Raw genomic sequence first — 13,705 nt, 5'->3', positions numbered from 1 at the left:
CCTCAAACTCATTATGTAGTTAAAAATGACCTAGGACTTCTGATTGTCCTGCCTCTACTTCCCAAGTACAGCAATCACAGGAAGGCTCAAACTGTCCTGTTTTGTTCGTTTGTTTTTGTTTTTTATAATGCTGAGGACTGAATCCTGAGGATCATATAAGCACTTTGTCAAGTGAACTACAACCCCAGCCTCTGAGATCACTTTTAAACAGAAAATAAGAGATCTGAAAGGCACGGTTATTTTAGACAGGGCCTCAAGTAGCCCAGGTTTGCCTTTACTTGCTATGTAGCCAAGGATGACCTGGTCCCATACCCCAAATGCTGGAGCTGAGGGGCTTCCATGCTCAGCCGTGTTCTGTAGTGCTGGGAAGTGAGCTCAGGGTCATTTATTTCTTTTTAGTTTGTGTGTGCTTTGTTTTCTGGGCCCTTTGAGACAAGGTCCCCTGTGCCCAGGCTGTCCTTTGTTTTCTGGGCCCTTTGAGACAAGGTCCCCTGTGCCCAGGCTGTCCTTTGTTTTCTGGGCCCTTTGAGACAAGGTCCCCTGTAGCCCAGGCTGTCCTTGAATGCCCGATTCTCCTGCTCCAGCAAGTGCTCAGATTACAGGCTGAAGCCACCACATGGACCATCCACTTTTTACTTTGAATAGAGCACCTAGAAATTTTAAAATCACGCATTGACTTGCATTTCATTTTGATTGAACAGCCGTAGAGAACCCAGCAACTGTCCTGGCACTAAACAGAACCATTTGCCAGAGGTCCTTTTTTAACAGGCACTTGCTTGGAGCGTGGAGGTCAGGGGGCAGCTTGCAGCAGCTGGCGCTTTCCTTTTACTGTGTGGGTTCTGGGGAACCGAACTTAAGCTGAAGTCACCAGGTTTGGTGGCAAACACCTTTGCCTAACCATCTTCCAGAACTCCCGAGCAGTTCTTGGGTCTGGAGAGATGGCTCACTGTTCTTACACAGGACCTAGGTTCCATTGCCAGCATCCACATGGCTGCTCACAAGTGCTTGTAATTCTACTTCTAGGGGTTATGATTCCCTCTTCTGCTTCTGATGCAAACATACATAAAAGCAAATACCCATACAGATAAAATACATACATACACATATATACATATACACATACAATACATATCTACTTAAGGGTCAAACATCCATACAAATAAAAATGTATATACAGATATACAATACATATATATACATATTATATATATGTGTATGTATGTGTGTATAAGGTGTTTGTTTTGCTGGGAAAAATTGTAATTCTAGTACTTGGGAGGCAGAGGCAGGAAAATCATTAAAGATCCAAATAGCAAGTTTCTGGATAGCCAGGGCTAGCAAGATCCTGTCTTGGAACAAAAGATGAGAGTTTTTTGTTTCCTGTAGTTTCATATGTGCGTGCGCACGCGCACACACACGTCTCAGATGCCCTTCTCCCACGTGTCACTACTGTGTGTCCCAATGAGGAAGTTCAGTTGCCACCTCTTCCAGGAAGCCCTCCTTGACTATCCACAGTGAACACACTGGCTGCCTCTGCCTGGCTGCATCCTTACAGTGGGCACAGAGAGCAGAAGTGCCAGCTACGTCATCCCTGCACCCAGAGCCTGGTAGGAAGTCACCGGCCATTAGTAAAACTAACACCTGCTGTGCATGGAGCTGGCGCCCACCACTGGGTGCCTCTCCTAATCCCAGGCTGATGTCTGTGGCGGGCAAGGTGCCCACCCGGAGCGAACTCGGAGTTCAGGCCTAGGCACTGAGCACTTACCAGGGGAAGGAAGGTCAGCAGGGGCCGGACTCTCGGCCGGGCTTTCAGCGTGGCTGTTCCAGATTCACTCACAGTGTTGAACCGACTGTTTTCATAATAGATCCCATCTAAAGGACAGAGAGGGGACAGTGAGCTGGGGATCCAAGGAGGTGACTAGGCCTTGAGGTTGCCAGGTGTGACTCAGGAACGCCCCTCTGACACAGCGAGGTCCCACAGACAAAGGTGTGCTAGTGGCAATTCTAAGATCACTCTGTGGAAGGGACTTGGGCTGTGCTCTCAGGACGTTCGGCCCCCAGCAGCCACTATTCTTCCAACACCCTGCCATACGCCCTCCTAACCCTCCACGTCCACACAGCGCCTGCCGTACGCCCCCATAACCCTCCACGGCCACACAGCGCCTGCCGTACGCCCTCCTAACCCTCCACATCCACACAGCGCCTGCCGTGAGCCCTCCTAACCCTCCACGGCCACACAGCGCCTGCCGTACGCCCTCCTAACCCTCCACGGCCACACAGCGCCTGCCGTACGCCCCCATAACCCTCCACGGCCACACAGCGCCTGCCGTACGCCCTCCTAACCCTCCACGTCCACGTCCACACAGCGCCTGCCGTGCGCCCCCATAACCCTCCACGTCCACACAGCGCCTGCCGTACGCCCCCATAACCCTCCACGTCCACACAGCGCCTGCCGTACGCCCTCCTAACCCTCCACATCCACACAGCGCCTGCCGTGAGCCCTCGTAACCCTCCACATCCACGCAGCGCCTGCCGTACGCCCCCATAACCCTCCACGTCCACACAGCGCCTGCCGTACGCCCCCATAACCCTCCACGTCCACACAGCGCCTGCCGTACGCCCCCATAACCCTCCACGTCCACACAGCGCCTGCCGTACGCCCCCATAACCCTCCACATCCACACAGCGCCTGCCGTGAGCCCTCGTAACCCTCCACATCCACACAGCGCCTGCCGTGAGCCCTCGTAACCCTCCACGTCCACACAGCGCCTGCCGTACGCCCTCCTAACCCTCCACGTCCACACAGCGCCTGCCGTACGCCCTCCTAACTCTCCACGTCCACACAGCGCCTGCCGTGCGCCCTTGTAACCCTCCACGGCCACACAGTACCCTGCCATGTGCCCTTGTAACCCTCCACGGCCACACGGCGCCTGCCGTGAGCCCTCGTAACCCTCCACGTCCACACAGCGCCTGCCCTGAGAGCTAGGCCAAAGCCTGAGCTCATCTGGCACAGAAGAAAACAAGGTTGTTTCTCTCAGCTGTTTGTGTTTCTAATCCGGAACAAGCAGGTCAGAGGACCTACCTGCTCCCCCTGTGGCCAGTACCCCCCTCACACCCCTGTAGGTCAAGTGCTCCCAAACCACCATCAACGTGTGACTGTGTCCATCTTGCTTCAAGGGTTAAGAAACAACCCAGCTCTGCCACTGGCTGTACATGTTGTTTAACCTCCCTGGGCCTCAATTTTCCCATCTGTACAATGGAAATTATGGTGCCAACCTTATAACAGCTCTGAGGTATAGATGTGGCCAGTGCAGAGAGGAACTGAACAACTGTAGCTCCCTCCCCCAAGGGAGGATGACGCTCTGGGCTGACCTGTGAAAAGCAGTGTTCCTGTTCTCAGAGGGCTCCCTTGTGACCTTTGACATCATTGATAAGGATTCCCCATTTCCTCCCAGGCTCGCACTGTCACAGCTACGGGCCTCCTGCTTTATGGGTCATAAGACAGAAGGCACTGTCGTGTTTAACAGACTGGAGGAAACGAGAGGCCGTCTCCTCTCCATTGAAAGAGGAAAAAGGTCAGAATCTCAATTAGTCAAAGCCTGGTGTCATGTGCCTTTAATCCCAGCATTCAGGAGGCAGAAGCAGGCAGAGTTCCGGAACAGCAAAGTCTACGTAGTGATACCCCGTCCAAAGTAACAAATCCTAGTTAACCAGAATCCTGTTACATGGAAACAGAGAATCCTTTCCTCCTCACATATTTTAGGAGGAAATTACAAGAAAACCCAATAATTTATTTAAAAGAGACTGAGCTAGGCTGGTGAGGCGGCTCACTGGGATTGCTTCCTAAGCCTGTTAGCCTTAGTTCAATCTCCAGGACCCACATGGAGGAGGAGAAGGAGTGACTCAAACTCTCCTCTAATCTCCATGCGCACACGTACTACATACACGTGCATGCACACACAAGTACCACACACACATATACCACACACATACTCCACCTCAATACGTAGATTTGCCGTGGGACAGTTTCCAGTGCTGCTTGGAGCTTTGTGAAGGAACATGATTCCCCAGCCCCCAGTCTGGGTTGCCAGGCTCTGGTCCGAAGACTGGACACAGACAATGGCCAGGGTGCGGCAGAGAAGAAGCAGACTGCCGAAAATGCTGGGCAGAGCAGTTGGTTCTAAACCTGACCCATGTTCCCAAGATGGTGGGCGTTCTGTCCTTACCATCTTACAGTCTCAAATGCTGGTGCTTGAGAGACTGAGAAAAGAGGAAGGCTCTGAGCTTCAAGCAAGCATAGACCACACAGTGACTTCCAGGTTAGTCTGAGCTACACTGAGACCTTGTCCCGAAAACAAAACAAAATTCTGGGCTGGTGAGATGGCTTAGTGGTTAAAAGTACTTACTGCTAAGGCTCATGACCTGAGTTTGATCCCCAGGACACACACACACACACACATACACACACACACACACACACACACACACAGTGTGACAAAGAGAAAGGGAGAGACTCCTTAAATATCTCTGACCTGGAACTCAAAGAGACTCACCTGCCCGTTTGCCTCCCGAGTGCGGGGATTAAAGCATGTACCACCATGCTCAGCAAAGTCTTTTTAAAAGAGAAAAGGGCAAAGCTAATAGGAAAGGGGCAGTGGCTAGACTGGCAGGCCTGTCCCAGGCCCTGCCAAGTGAGGGACAGCATCAGAGAAGGACACTATGGCCATCATAAGCCAAATTTTTCCCCCAAGGCTCAAGGTCAAGGACCTGAACCAGATAGAATTCCAGGAGTCCACCCTCATGGAATTTCCTCTTAAAGCAGCCGAACTCTGTGGATCACAGTGTCGGGAACCCTGGAATGGGCCTTCCTGAGAAGCAGCCCCCTCTTCAGGCCAGTGAGACAAGGACGGAGGAGAGGAAAAGAAGGGGTGAAGGTGGCTGGAAGGCAGGTGGATAGGGTTCCTTGACACAGCGATAGCCCCAGTCAGAAAGCCAGGCCCATCTTCTTGACTGTAGGCCCACTGGAAGGGGCTATGTGCCTAGAGGTTCTGGCAGTGCCGAGCGCGGGGATGCAGGGCGGACTCAGAGGGTCAGAAGGGCAAGGACCTGCACTCAGAGAGGCTTCCAGAGGAAAGGGCAGAGGACCTTCAGGAATGTCCTGAAAGAGAGCCTTGTGAGTGAGGTGTGAGTCTTAACTGAACCACAGACAAACCAAGCACTGGGAAGAGAGTCCAGCAAGTAAAGGTACTCGCTGAGAAGCCGGGTGGCCTGGCATTGTCACTGGTGCCCACATGGTGGAAGGAGAGGACTGATGCCCGCAACTGTCCTTTGTGCCACACAGTGGCACTGAGGACATAGAAACACATGCACACCACTGAAAATTACACAGTAATGTTTAAAAGTCAAAGGAATCACGAGCACACGTTGGTATCGCCCCCCCCCATCATCACTGATTCCCACCCCCTTTCTCCTGCTAAGAGTTTAAGGCTTTGAGCCTGAATCGGGTCAGATCCCCTGTGCCCAAGGGTAAGAGTCACCAGGAGGGATGTGGCCTCTTGCTTTCTTGCCAGGCTTCATTGTGAGTTCTGATGCGTGGGGCTGCCTTCTTGGCACACAGGAAGACCGAGGCCCATAATGGAAGGGACTGGACCAAGGCCACAAGGGCCCAGTGGTGTCAGGGTTCACAGGGTCCCAGACAAGCCTTCAGTACAAACAATGTGGTGTCTGCCATGGCCTGGAGCTCAATGCCTCCATAACAGGCCTGTCTGGTTCTCTGGCCTGGGGTGGGGCTGGCATATGGCTCTGAGTCTGTGTTTGACCTAGGGGATGCCTTGGGGAAGCTGAGGACTCACCACAAGCTGCGTGCAGACTCTGAGTCCTTTCTTCCTACCCTTCTCCCCAAGAGGAGGAGCCCATGGGACCTTCTGCAAGTCTGCTCCCACAGAGCTCAGGTTGAAAACCTTTTAGTGAAATGTGCTTTTTGTTCCCCAGGCCCAAATCTGGCGAGGGATCTCCACGGTCACTGAGGCAGAGATATTCTGGGACAGTGACTTAGTTCATGTTCTCTGAATCCTAGATCTGCCCAAAGAAGCAAGAAAATTAACTAATAAATAAATAAATCCCTAACATATATTAAGTTACAGATACCTAGTATATATTAAGCATATACTATGATCGAGGCACTTTTTCCCCCTGTCCTGGAGCTCACTCTGTAGACCAGGCCAGCCTCGAACTCACAGAGATCCACCTGCCTCTGCCTCCTGAGTGCTGGGCGCTTCTTTTCTGTAGGTGAGGTCTTCCTCTAGCTTAGGCTGACCCGGAACTCACCTGCCTGAGCTACCCTGCCTAGTATAGGCATCATTTTTTGTCTTGCACTACAGGTAACTGAACCTGAGCCTTGTGTCTGCCAGGAAACCACTCTGGCGACCACTGAGCTAAACCCAGAGCTACAGGGAACCACATTCCAACCTTGTGCCTACCCTCTCTGTCGTGTATCCTGTGGGGAAAACACTCTTTCTAAAAAAACATTTGAAAACGTTGTTAGTGCGTGCATATTGGTTTTTTTTCTAACTAAATATTTTTTATTTATTTTACATACCAGCCACAGCCTGTTCTTGGGTGCATGTTCTTACGCATATGTGGAGACCTTCCTTCGCATGGGTTCTAGGGACCGAATGCAATACAGCAGCGCCTTTCCCCACCCGGCCATCTTCTGTGAGACAGGGTTTCCCTGTGGAACCCTGGCTGCCCCGGAACTCATTCTTTAGACCAGGCTGGCCTCACACTCAGAGATCTGCCTCCCGCACTGAGTCACCCTGCCAGCCAGGGAAAATACTTGAGGAACCTGAAGCTGGAGGAGGTTATATGCTCACAGTACCACACCTGCTGAACAAGCAGGGCCAATACTCAAGGGCCAGCCTCTAGAATCTTCTCCCTCTGGCCACACAGCGGGGGAAGAGTGCAGAGTCTGAGGGTCTCCTGTAGTCAGTGCAATCCACGCGGAGTCACAGGACCTAGGAGGTATATCCAGGTTCACAGCCAGTTCCTCTAGACGATACCTATGAACCTTCTCAGGCTCAGTTTCCCCACCTGTAAAGCGGGAATAATGTCTCCTACATTGTAGGGAACGTTCCAAGCTCATGGCAGTGAAGCCGTCAGGGGTAAGAAAAGGGCTAGAGCGCCCCTGGCGACCTGTTCTAATGGCTTTCAGGGACTTAGGAAGAATGGAGTCATAGCTTAGAGGACTTGTGGCTTTGACCCAGAATAACCTGGAACCCCCAAACATACCACACAGCAGACACACAGTGGGGGCCCGTACAGTGGGAAGGCTGGGACTTTTTGTCTCCCACCACCGGAGGATCAGCAACAAGGGGTGGCCATGTGAATGTAGCCCACAAATGACATTAATGAGGCCCTTCCTTGCTAATTAGCAGGTTCACATGACAGGAACCTGAAAAGGCCAGTTTGTTCCAGCAAGCCCTAGCAGGCCTGACCTAAGCACCAGAGAGAGGCCTTTGTCCAAGGGCAAAGGGGATGCTGAAGGGAGGTAGGGCAGGGGACGTGCAAAAACGGAGAGCAGCCCAAAGGACAGCAGTCTAGTGTAGGACTGAAGAGGACGTGGTTCAGCAAAGGTAGCCCTTGTCTAAGGACGGCTGTCTCAGCCCACAGCAACCAGGTGACCTCACCAGGAACTTGCTAGAAACTCTGAACCTCTTCCCATTCCAAACTTGTCCAATCAGGAGCTGATCTTGACAAGGGCCCGTGGGATCGGGTATGCTCTGCTGCCCCTCGGAGTCTTGATTCCAGGAAGACACAGAATTTATGGATTTTACAAGTTCAGGCCATGGGAACTGACAATGAAGCTATTACTCAGGTTAGGGGTGTATTCCACGGCTGGGCACTTGCCTAACATGAGTCAGGCTTGGGGTCCTGTGGCTGATATCTCAGAAGAAAGATAATTATGCTATGATCATTATTAACTTATGGGCTATAGCTGTCAAGGAGGGGCCGCTTTCTAGAGTTAGCTACAGCCAAAAGAGGTACTTACATAATGGGGCTATAGGGAGGGTGAGTGTGTGCATGCGTGCATGTGTGTGTATGCGCGCATGTGTGTGTGTGTGTGTGTGTGTGTGTGTGGTGTGTATGGGGTGTGTCAGGTGGGTGTATGTGCAAGCACGTGCTGAACCAGGAAGACACAGCCTGTCTCTAACAGTGACCTCCAGGCTGTGTTTACTCTAGGTGACAGGAGTGTAAACAAGTCTCCTTCACACCCCAGCAAATCACAAGTCAGTTTCCTACCAGCCCGTGACAGCCTGGCCTTGGCTAGATGTGGGCGCTCAGCTCTGGGAGGGTTGTGACTTTCCACCTTCTAGCCTGGCCTGGTCTGCAAAGTGTGTGGAGCCTGGGGAGAGAGTCTCAGGAAGGACGCAAGAACCAGCTTCCGTCACAGGGAATGCTGATAAGGCTTCAGCCACAGTTCACCACACACAGATTTCCAGCCTGCTGTATGCCCTGTAGGGGTCTTTGGGAGAAAGCCAATAGCTCAGCTCCAGCAGGGGAAGGAAAGTCCAAGAATTCCCACAAGCCACCTGGTACAAAGAACCACCTGGGAAGGAGGCGTGTAGGGAATGCTAGCCCAGCTCCTGGGTCCGAGGAATCTGCACCGCTTGAGGTCTGAGGGATGAGTGCCTGGACTGGTTCTCCTTTGGTAGAAGCAGGCGGGATAATCCCCAGCTTCCCGTTGCTGGGATGGGGAGGTTCGGCAGCAGGGAAGGAACCTCAGGTGAGTTGAGCTAAGAGGCCCCAGAAGTAGAGCAACAGCAAGCTTGGTCACAAGGTGCTCCAGCAGTTGCTTTTGTGGCCCAGTCTCTTATCAAAGGAGTCTACAAAGATCTGTGGAGATTCCAATCTGTTTTCTCAAGTACTTAAAAGACAATGGCTCAGCCCTTTGAAGCCCTTGTTAGGGAGGCAGAAGGCTTAATTAGGACTGTGCTTGCATTCAGTAGGGCTGAAATCACCAGATACAGGGGCTAGAAAAATGTACCCATCACCCCCTGCACCTGTTTGCATTTTATCCGAACCCAGCCTGCCCTTGTGCAAACAGATTGGGAGCTGGGACGTGGCTGTAACCAATGCCAGGCAGGCTCAATGCCTTCACATACTTAGACATGGGTTTCTGATTTCTACCCGTCCCCCAGCACTGAAAACCCGGCAGGTGCCGGTCTCAGGGGCCCTTAGACCTGGAATGCCCCACCCCTTTGAGACCTTGGGGTGGCCTCTTCAGGTCTATTTCCTTTGGAGTACAGCCACCTGAGGACACGGAAATGAAGTAGGCAGGGACAGGCAAAGTTCAGAGTGGGAGTCAGCCAGGCAGCAACATGCTTGTGGTACCAGCTAGGAAGCTGAGGCAGGAAGATCGATGGGGTCCAGGAGTTCAGGGCCACTCTGAGCAACATAGCAGGCCACATTTCAATAAAATCAACAAAAAGCTGCAATGACCTGAGTATAACAAACTGTACTTTAGGAACCCCTGGAGAACTTTCTGGAAAGGCTGGGCAGCAGCTACTTTAGAGTTTAACATCTCTTGCAGCTACTTATAGCCCCACGAAAACAGTTTCCTTTTTTGTTTGTTTGTTTTTTGAAACAGGGTTTATCTGTAGGACAGCTCTGGCCATCCTGGAACTGGCTTTGTAGACCAGGCTGGCCTCGAACTCACAGAGATCCCATTGCCTCTGCCTCCCCAGTGCTGGGATTAAAGGTGTGCACCACCACAAGCTGCCTTCCTCTTGTGTTTGCAAAGGTTGTCATATACATGACTTAAGGCAGTCAGTCTCTCTTCTAGGGACTGTATATTAAATATTTGCATTACAATTCACTACAGTAACAAAATTACAGTTACAAGCTGGGCGCGCCTTTAATCCCAGCACTCGGGAGGCAGAGGCAGGCGGATCTCTGTGAGTTCGAGACCAGCCTGGTCTACAGAGCTAGTTCCAGGACAGGCTCCAAAGTCACAGAGAAACCCTGTCTCGGAAAAAAAAAAAATTACAGTTACAAAGTAGCAACAAAATAATTTAATGGTTGGGGGAATTACCACAACAGGAGGAACTGTATTAAAGGGTCGCAGCATTAGGAAGATTGAGAACCACTGATCTAAGCAGTCTTCACACCCTACACACTGAACAGAAACCACTGAGGCCCGGGGGAGCTAGCTAGCACTATCACTGACAGGTAAGGCTGACAAATTCACTGCCATCCCAGAATCCCCAGTGCCAGTTGCTTTCCTCCTCAACCCCAAGCACAGCAAGGAGGAGGGGTTCTCAGGCCTGTGAGCACCCCAGGGAACAGTCCAGAACGCAGGAGAGCCAGCCTGCTGGGTTGGTACTGTCCGCCCCCCAAAACCCCAGCCCAGTGCACACGCAGCCTAGCTGAGTCAGCTGAAGGCTCGGCCCTGCCCCGGGGACAGGGAGGAGCTGTCCCCTAGACTCCTGCCCTGCCTAAACTGGTAAGAGCTGACAGGGTACCCTGTCCCTCTTCTCTCCAGGACGGATGCCTAGCAACAGTCTGGTCATCGGGGAAATAGGGAGAGTGGGAAGGCTGTTCAGAGATTCTCTTTAGAGAGGAAGTCAGGGAGCTGGTTCAGTTCACCCTACACCCCTCCTACAGAGTGAAGTTTGCAAGCTTGCTGCGAGTGGCTCTACCTGGGTCCAGATGTTGGCTCTCACCAGCAAGACCCTGGGGTACTAGAAACTGTCAGACTTGCTTGGCTGTGACTGCTCTGTAAGTTTGCAGTCTACTGAAAAGTGTCTGTCCCCTCGGGGACAACGGCAGCGCTACCATTTCGATCTTGTGATCCTCAACATGTTCTGTACCCCCCTGTCCTTGGTGTCCTCATCTGGACAGCCAATATTAGTACCTGACACTAGACAAAACCCCAGTCAACACCAAACATTTTGGGAGCTTGCATCTAGGAAAGGGTGGGTGATGGGGCCTCACAGAGTGCTCCAGGTTCCTAAGACACACCCCCACTTTGCCCTGCTCTCTTTTCCTTTGCTGTAGCCTGTGGTCTGCCAGGAACACCCCTCCCTCTCCACTCTGAAGCTAGGTCCCCTACAGGCATCTCTCCTCTCTTCCTCATGCTGAGGCCCACAAAGGACATGAGGCATACTGCTAGTTTTGTCCACCTGTGGTGAGAGGTCTTTGGGTCAGAGAGAGGTGACATCTTGTTGTTTTTCTGGCCCCCAACGTAGTAATATGGGTGTCAAACAAACCATAGCACCAATGGGGGTTGCAACATCCTCTGTAGCCCAGTGCAGTGACCTTAAGGTAAGAAGGCAGGCAAATCAAGGGGTGATACTTTTTTTGGGGGGGGAGGTTGAGACAGGGCTTCTCTGTGTAACAGTCCTAGCTGTCCTGGAACTAGCTCTTGAAGACCAGGCTGGCCTCGAACTCACAGAGATTCGCCTGCCTCTGGGATTAAAGGCATGTGCCACCACCGCCCGGTAAGGGGTGATACTCTTGACATCTCCCTCATCAGACCCCAGAATCATGGCTCAGAAACAAGAAGTGAATACCTATCTCCCATTTCCCTGGTTCTTCTCATTCAAGAGCATACAAACCGTAGATCGAGGAAGAGATAAGGTGACCCATAGCCAAACCTGGGACAGGGCCAGTTTGTTTCCAGAAGTTTGTAAACCCTCGACTCTAGGGCTCCCTGCTCTCCACTCTCCCACCTCTGACTCCTTAATCAGAGACCATAGACAACCCAGACCGAAGTGGACCTGGCAAGAACCTGTGACACGGTCCCCACCCCCAGCCCCAAAGGGGAAGAAAAAAACCAAAACAAAACTAATTCAGTGTTGCGAACGGCTGGCAACCTGTTAGCAGTGGCTGCGGTGTCGCTCTCTTTTCTAACCCAAACAGAGCGAAATACAGGGCACCTGAGGCAGGCTCTCTGCGGGGCAGAGGAAGCGGAAAGGGTGAGGGAGAGATGCCTAGATCTCAGGATCACTTCTGACTCAGAGAGAATGCGGATATGCGGTGGGGTGGGAGACACAGCAAAGACAGCCACACAAACGGAAACCCCACCATAGGTTGCGAAGGAGCCGGGATAGCAGGTGAGGGCGGCAGGGTTCGCCGGCCTCGCTTTAGGGGGTCCCTCTCTGACACGGGCTGCGACGCCTCCTCCCCCTTCCCAGCATCTCCTTGGCCCGTCCGCAGGTTCCAACGTGTCCCTGCCCCTGCCCGCCTTCCCAGCGCCCAAGAGACGCCAGAGTCGGGAGGGAAGAGGCGCCGTCGGGATTTCTCCCTTGTTTTTTTCCCCCGGGGTGCACTCACCAAAGTCCCTGGGTCCCTCTTCCTGGGCCTCCTGGGTGAAAATCCAGGGTGGGTTGGTGGCGTAGAGGGACGTGGTGGCAGGGTTGGCATGCTTCTTCCCAAAGAGTTTGCTGAAGGTGCCCTGCATCGTCTGGTTCTTTTTCATGCTGCCGCAGGCCTCTCTGTCCCCGAGGGAAGGACCTTCCCTCCCTCACCCCGTCCTGCCCCTGACTGAACTCCGCAGCGTCTCCCCAGGGGACACTACCAGGCCATGGCCCCCAGCCGCGCTCCCCGCCCGCGCACCCCGCGACAGGTGGTGCGGGCGCCGCCGCCGCTCACCTGGAAATGCGAGCTACCTGGACAGGTAAGAGGCTGCCGCTGGGACCCGGCCCCGCCCCGCCGCCCAACTCCTCGGGCCACATTCCTGCCTCCTTCTACAACAGCCCATTGTTGGCACGGTGCGCTGCGCTGAGGACCTCGCCCGGCCCACGCCCTGCCTGGGAGAAGAGCCGCCCCCTGCCCCGGGTTCCCCACGGGCCCGCCCAGTCCACCCCCTTTCCCCTGGGCCAGGAAAGGCCTGAGGCGAGTTCCTTACTTCTATGGGACGTTCCTGAGCAGACCTGGGTGGGTAGTTTAGAAAAGGTTCTTGTGTCCCAGAAAAGGAACCTCCCCTGACCAAGCATCCTGTGGACCCTCTGACATGTGGGCAGAGACTTTGATGAATATAAACGATGCCTGTAAAATAGCAAAAAGGTAGCGATCGGGACTCCACAAAGTGATGTTAGCAAGAAAAAGCACTTGGGAGACAGAGGCAGGAGGATAGTCCAAAGTTTGAGGCCAGCCTGTTCTACACAGGCCAGCTATCATGCAGAAATTTCTGTACCACTCTTGAGAACACAGGAAGAAACTATTTTCACGGGTAGGGCTCCAAAGATAAGGAAATCTTTTTTTTATTATTTATTTTTATTTTATTTTTCGAGACAGGATTTCCTCTGTGTAGCTTTGGAACCTATCCTGGCACTGGCTCTGTAGAGCAGGCTGACCTTGAACTCACAGAAATCCTCCTGCCTCTGCCTTCGGAGTGCTGGGATTAAAGGCGTGCCCCACTACACCCCCCCCACCCCCTCCCCCGGCGAGGAGATTTTAGTACATATTAATATCTTCTATATAGTGGGCAGAGTCTCTCTATTATTAGCCCTGCTGTTCTGAAATTTTATATGTAGGCCAGGCTGGCATCGAACTGACAGAGATATTTCTGTCTCTGCCTCCCAAGTGCTGGAATAAAGGCTTGGGCCACCAAGCTGGGCTTAATATATTTTTAATGAAATCATCTTTTCTTTAATCTTTGACAATTCCATTCATATAAACAATGCATCTTGAGTACATATATCCATAC

General features: G+C 52.6%; 1 protein-coding gene across 1 annotated transcript in view; it reads right to left on the bottom strand.

Moving 5' to 3' along the window:
* CUNH6orf132 (chromosome unknown C6orf132 homolog) overlaps nucleotides 1-12,718 on the bottom strand; it is a 31,656-nt gene extending 18,938 nt beyond the window's left edge. The window contains exons 1-2 of the mRNA XM_041656243.1: nucleotides 12,331-12,718; nucleotides 1,763-1,869 (exon numbers count right to left, since the gene is read on the bottom strand). Of these exons, the coding sequence (XP_041512177.1) occupies nucleotides 1,763-1,869; nucleotides 12,331-12,475 (252 nt within the window). The 5' untranslated portion in view covers nucleotides 12,476-12,718. The remainder of the gene's footprint in view (nucleotides 1-1,762; nucleotides 1,870-12,330) is intronic.
* Between the last annotated feature and the right edge of the window lie 987 nt (nucleotides 12,719-13,705).

The sequence above is a fragment of the Microtus oregoni genome, unplaced genomic scaffold (genome assembly GCF_018167655.1).
Source record: "Microtus oregoni isolate MIOR12 unplaced genomic scaffold, Mior012 000007F_ref0000211, whole genome shotgun sequence".
Taxonomy (NCBI): Eukaryota; Metazoa; Chordata; class Mammalia; order Rodentia; family Cricetidae; genus Microtus; species Microtus oregoni.
Note: the sequence above shows the minus strand (reverse complement) of the source record. Positions and strands in the feature narration are given on the sequence as shown.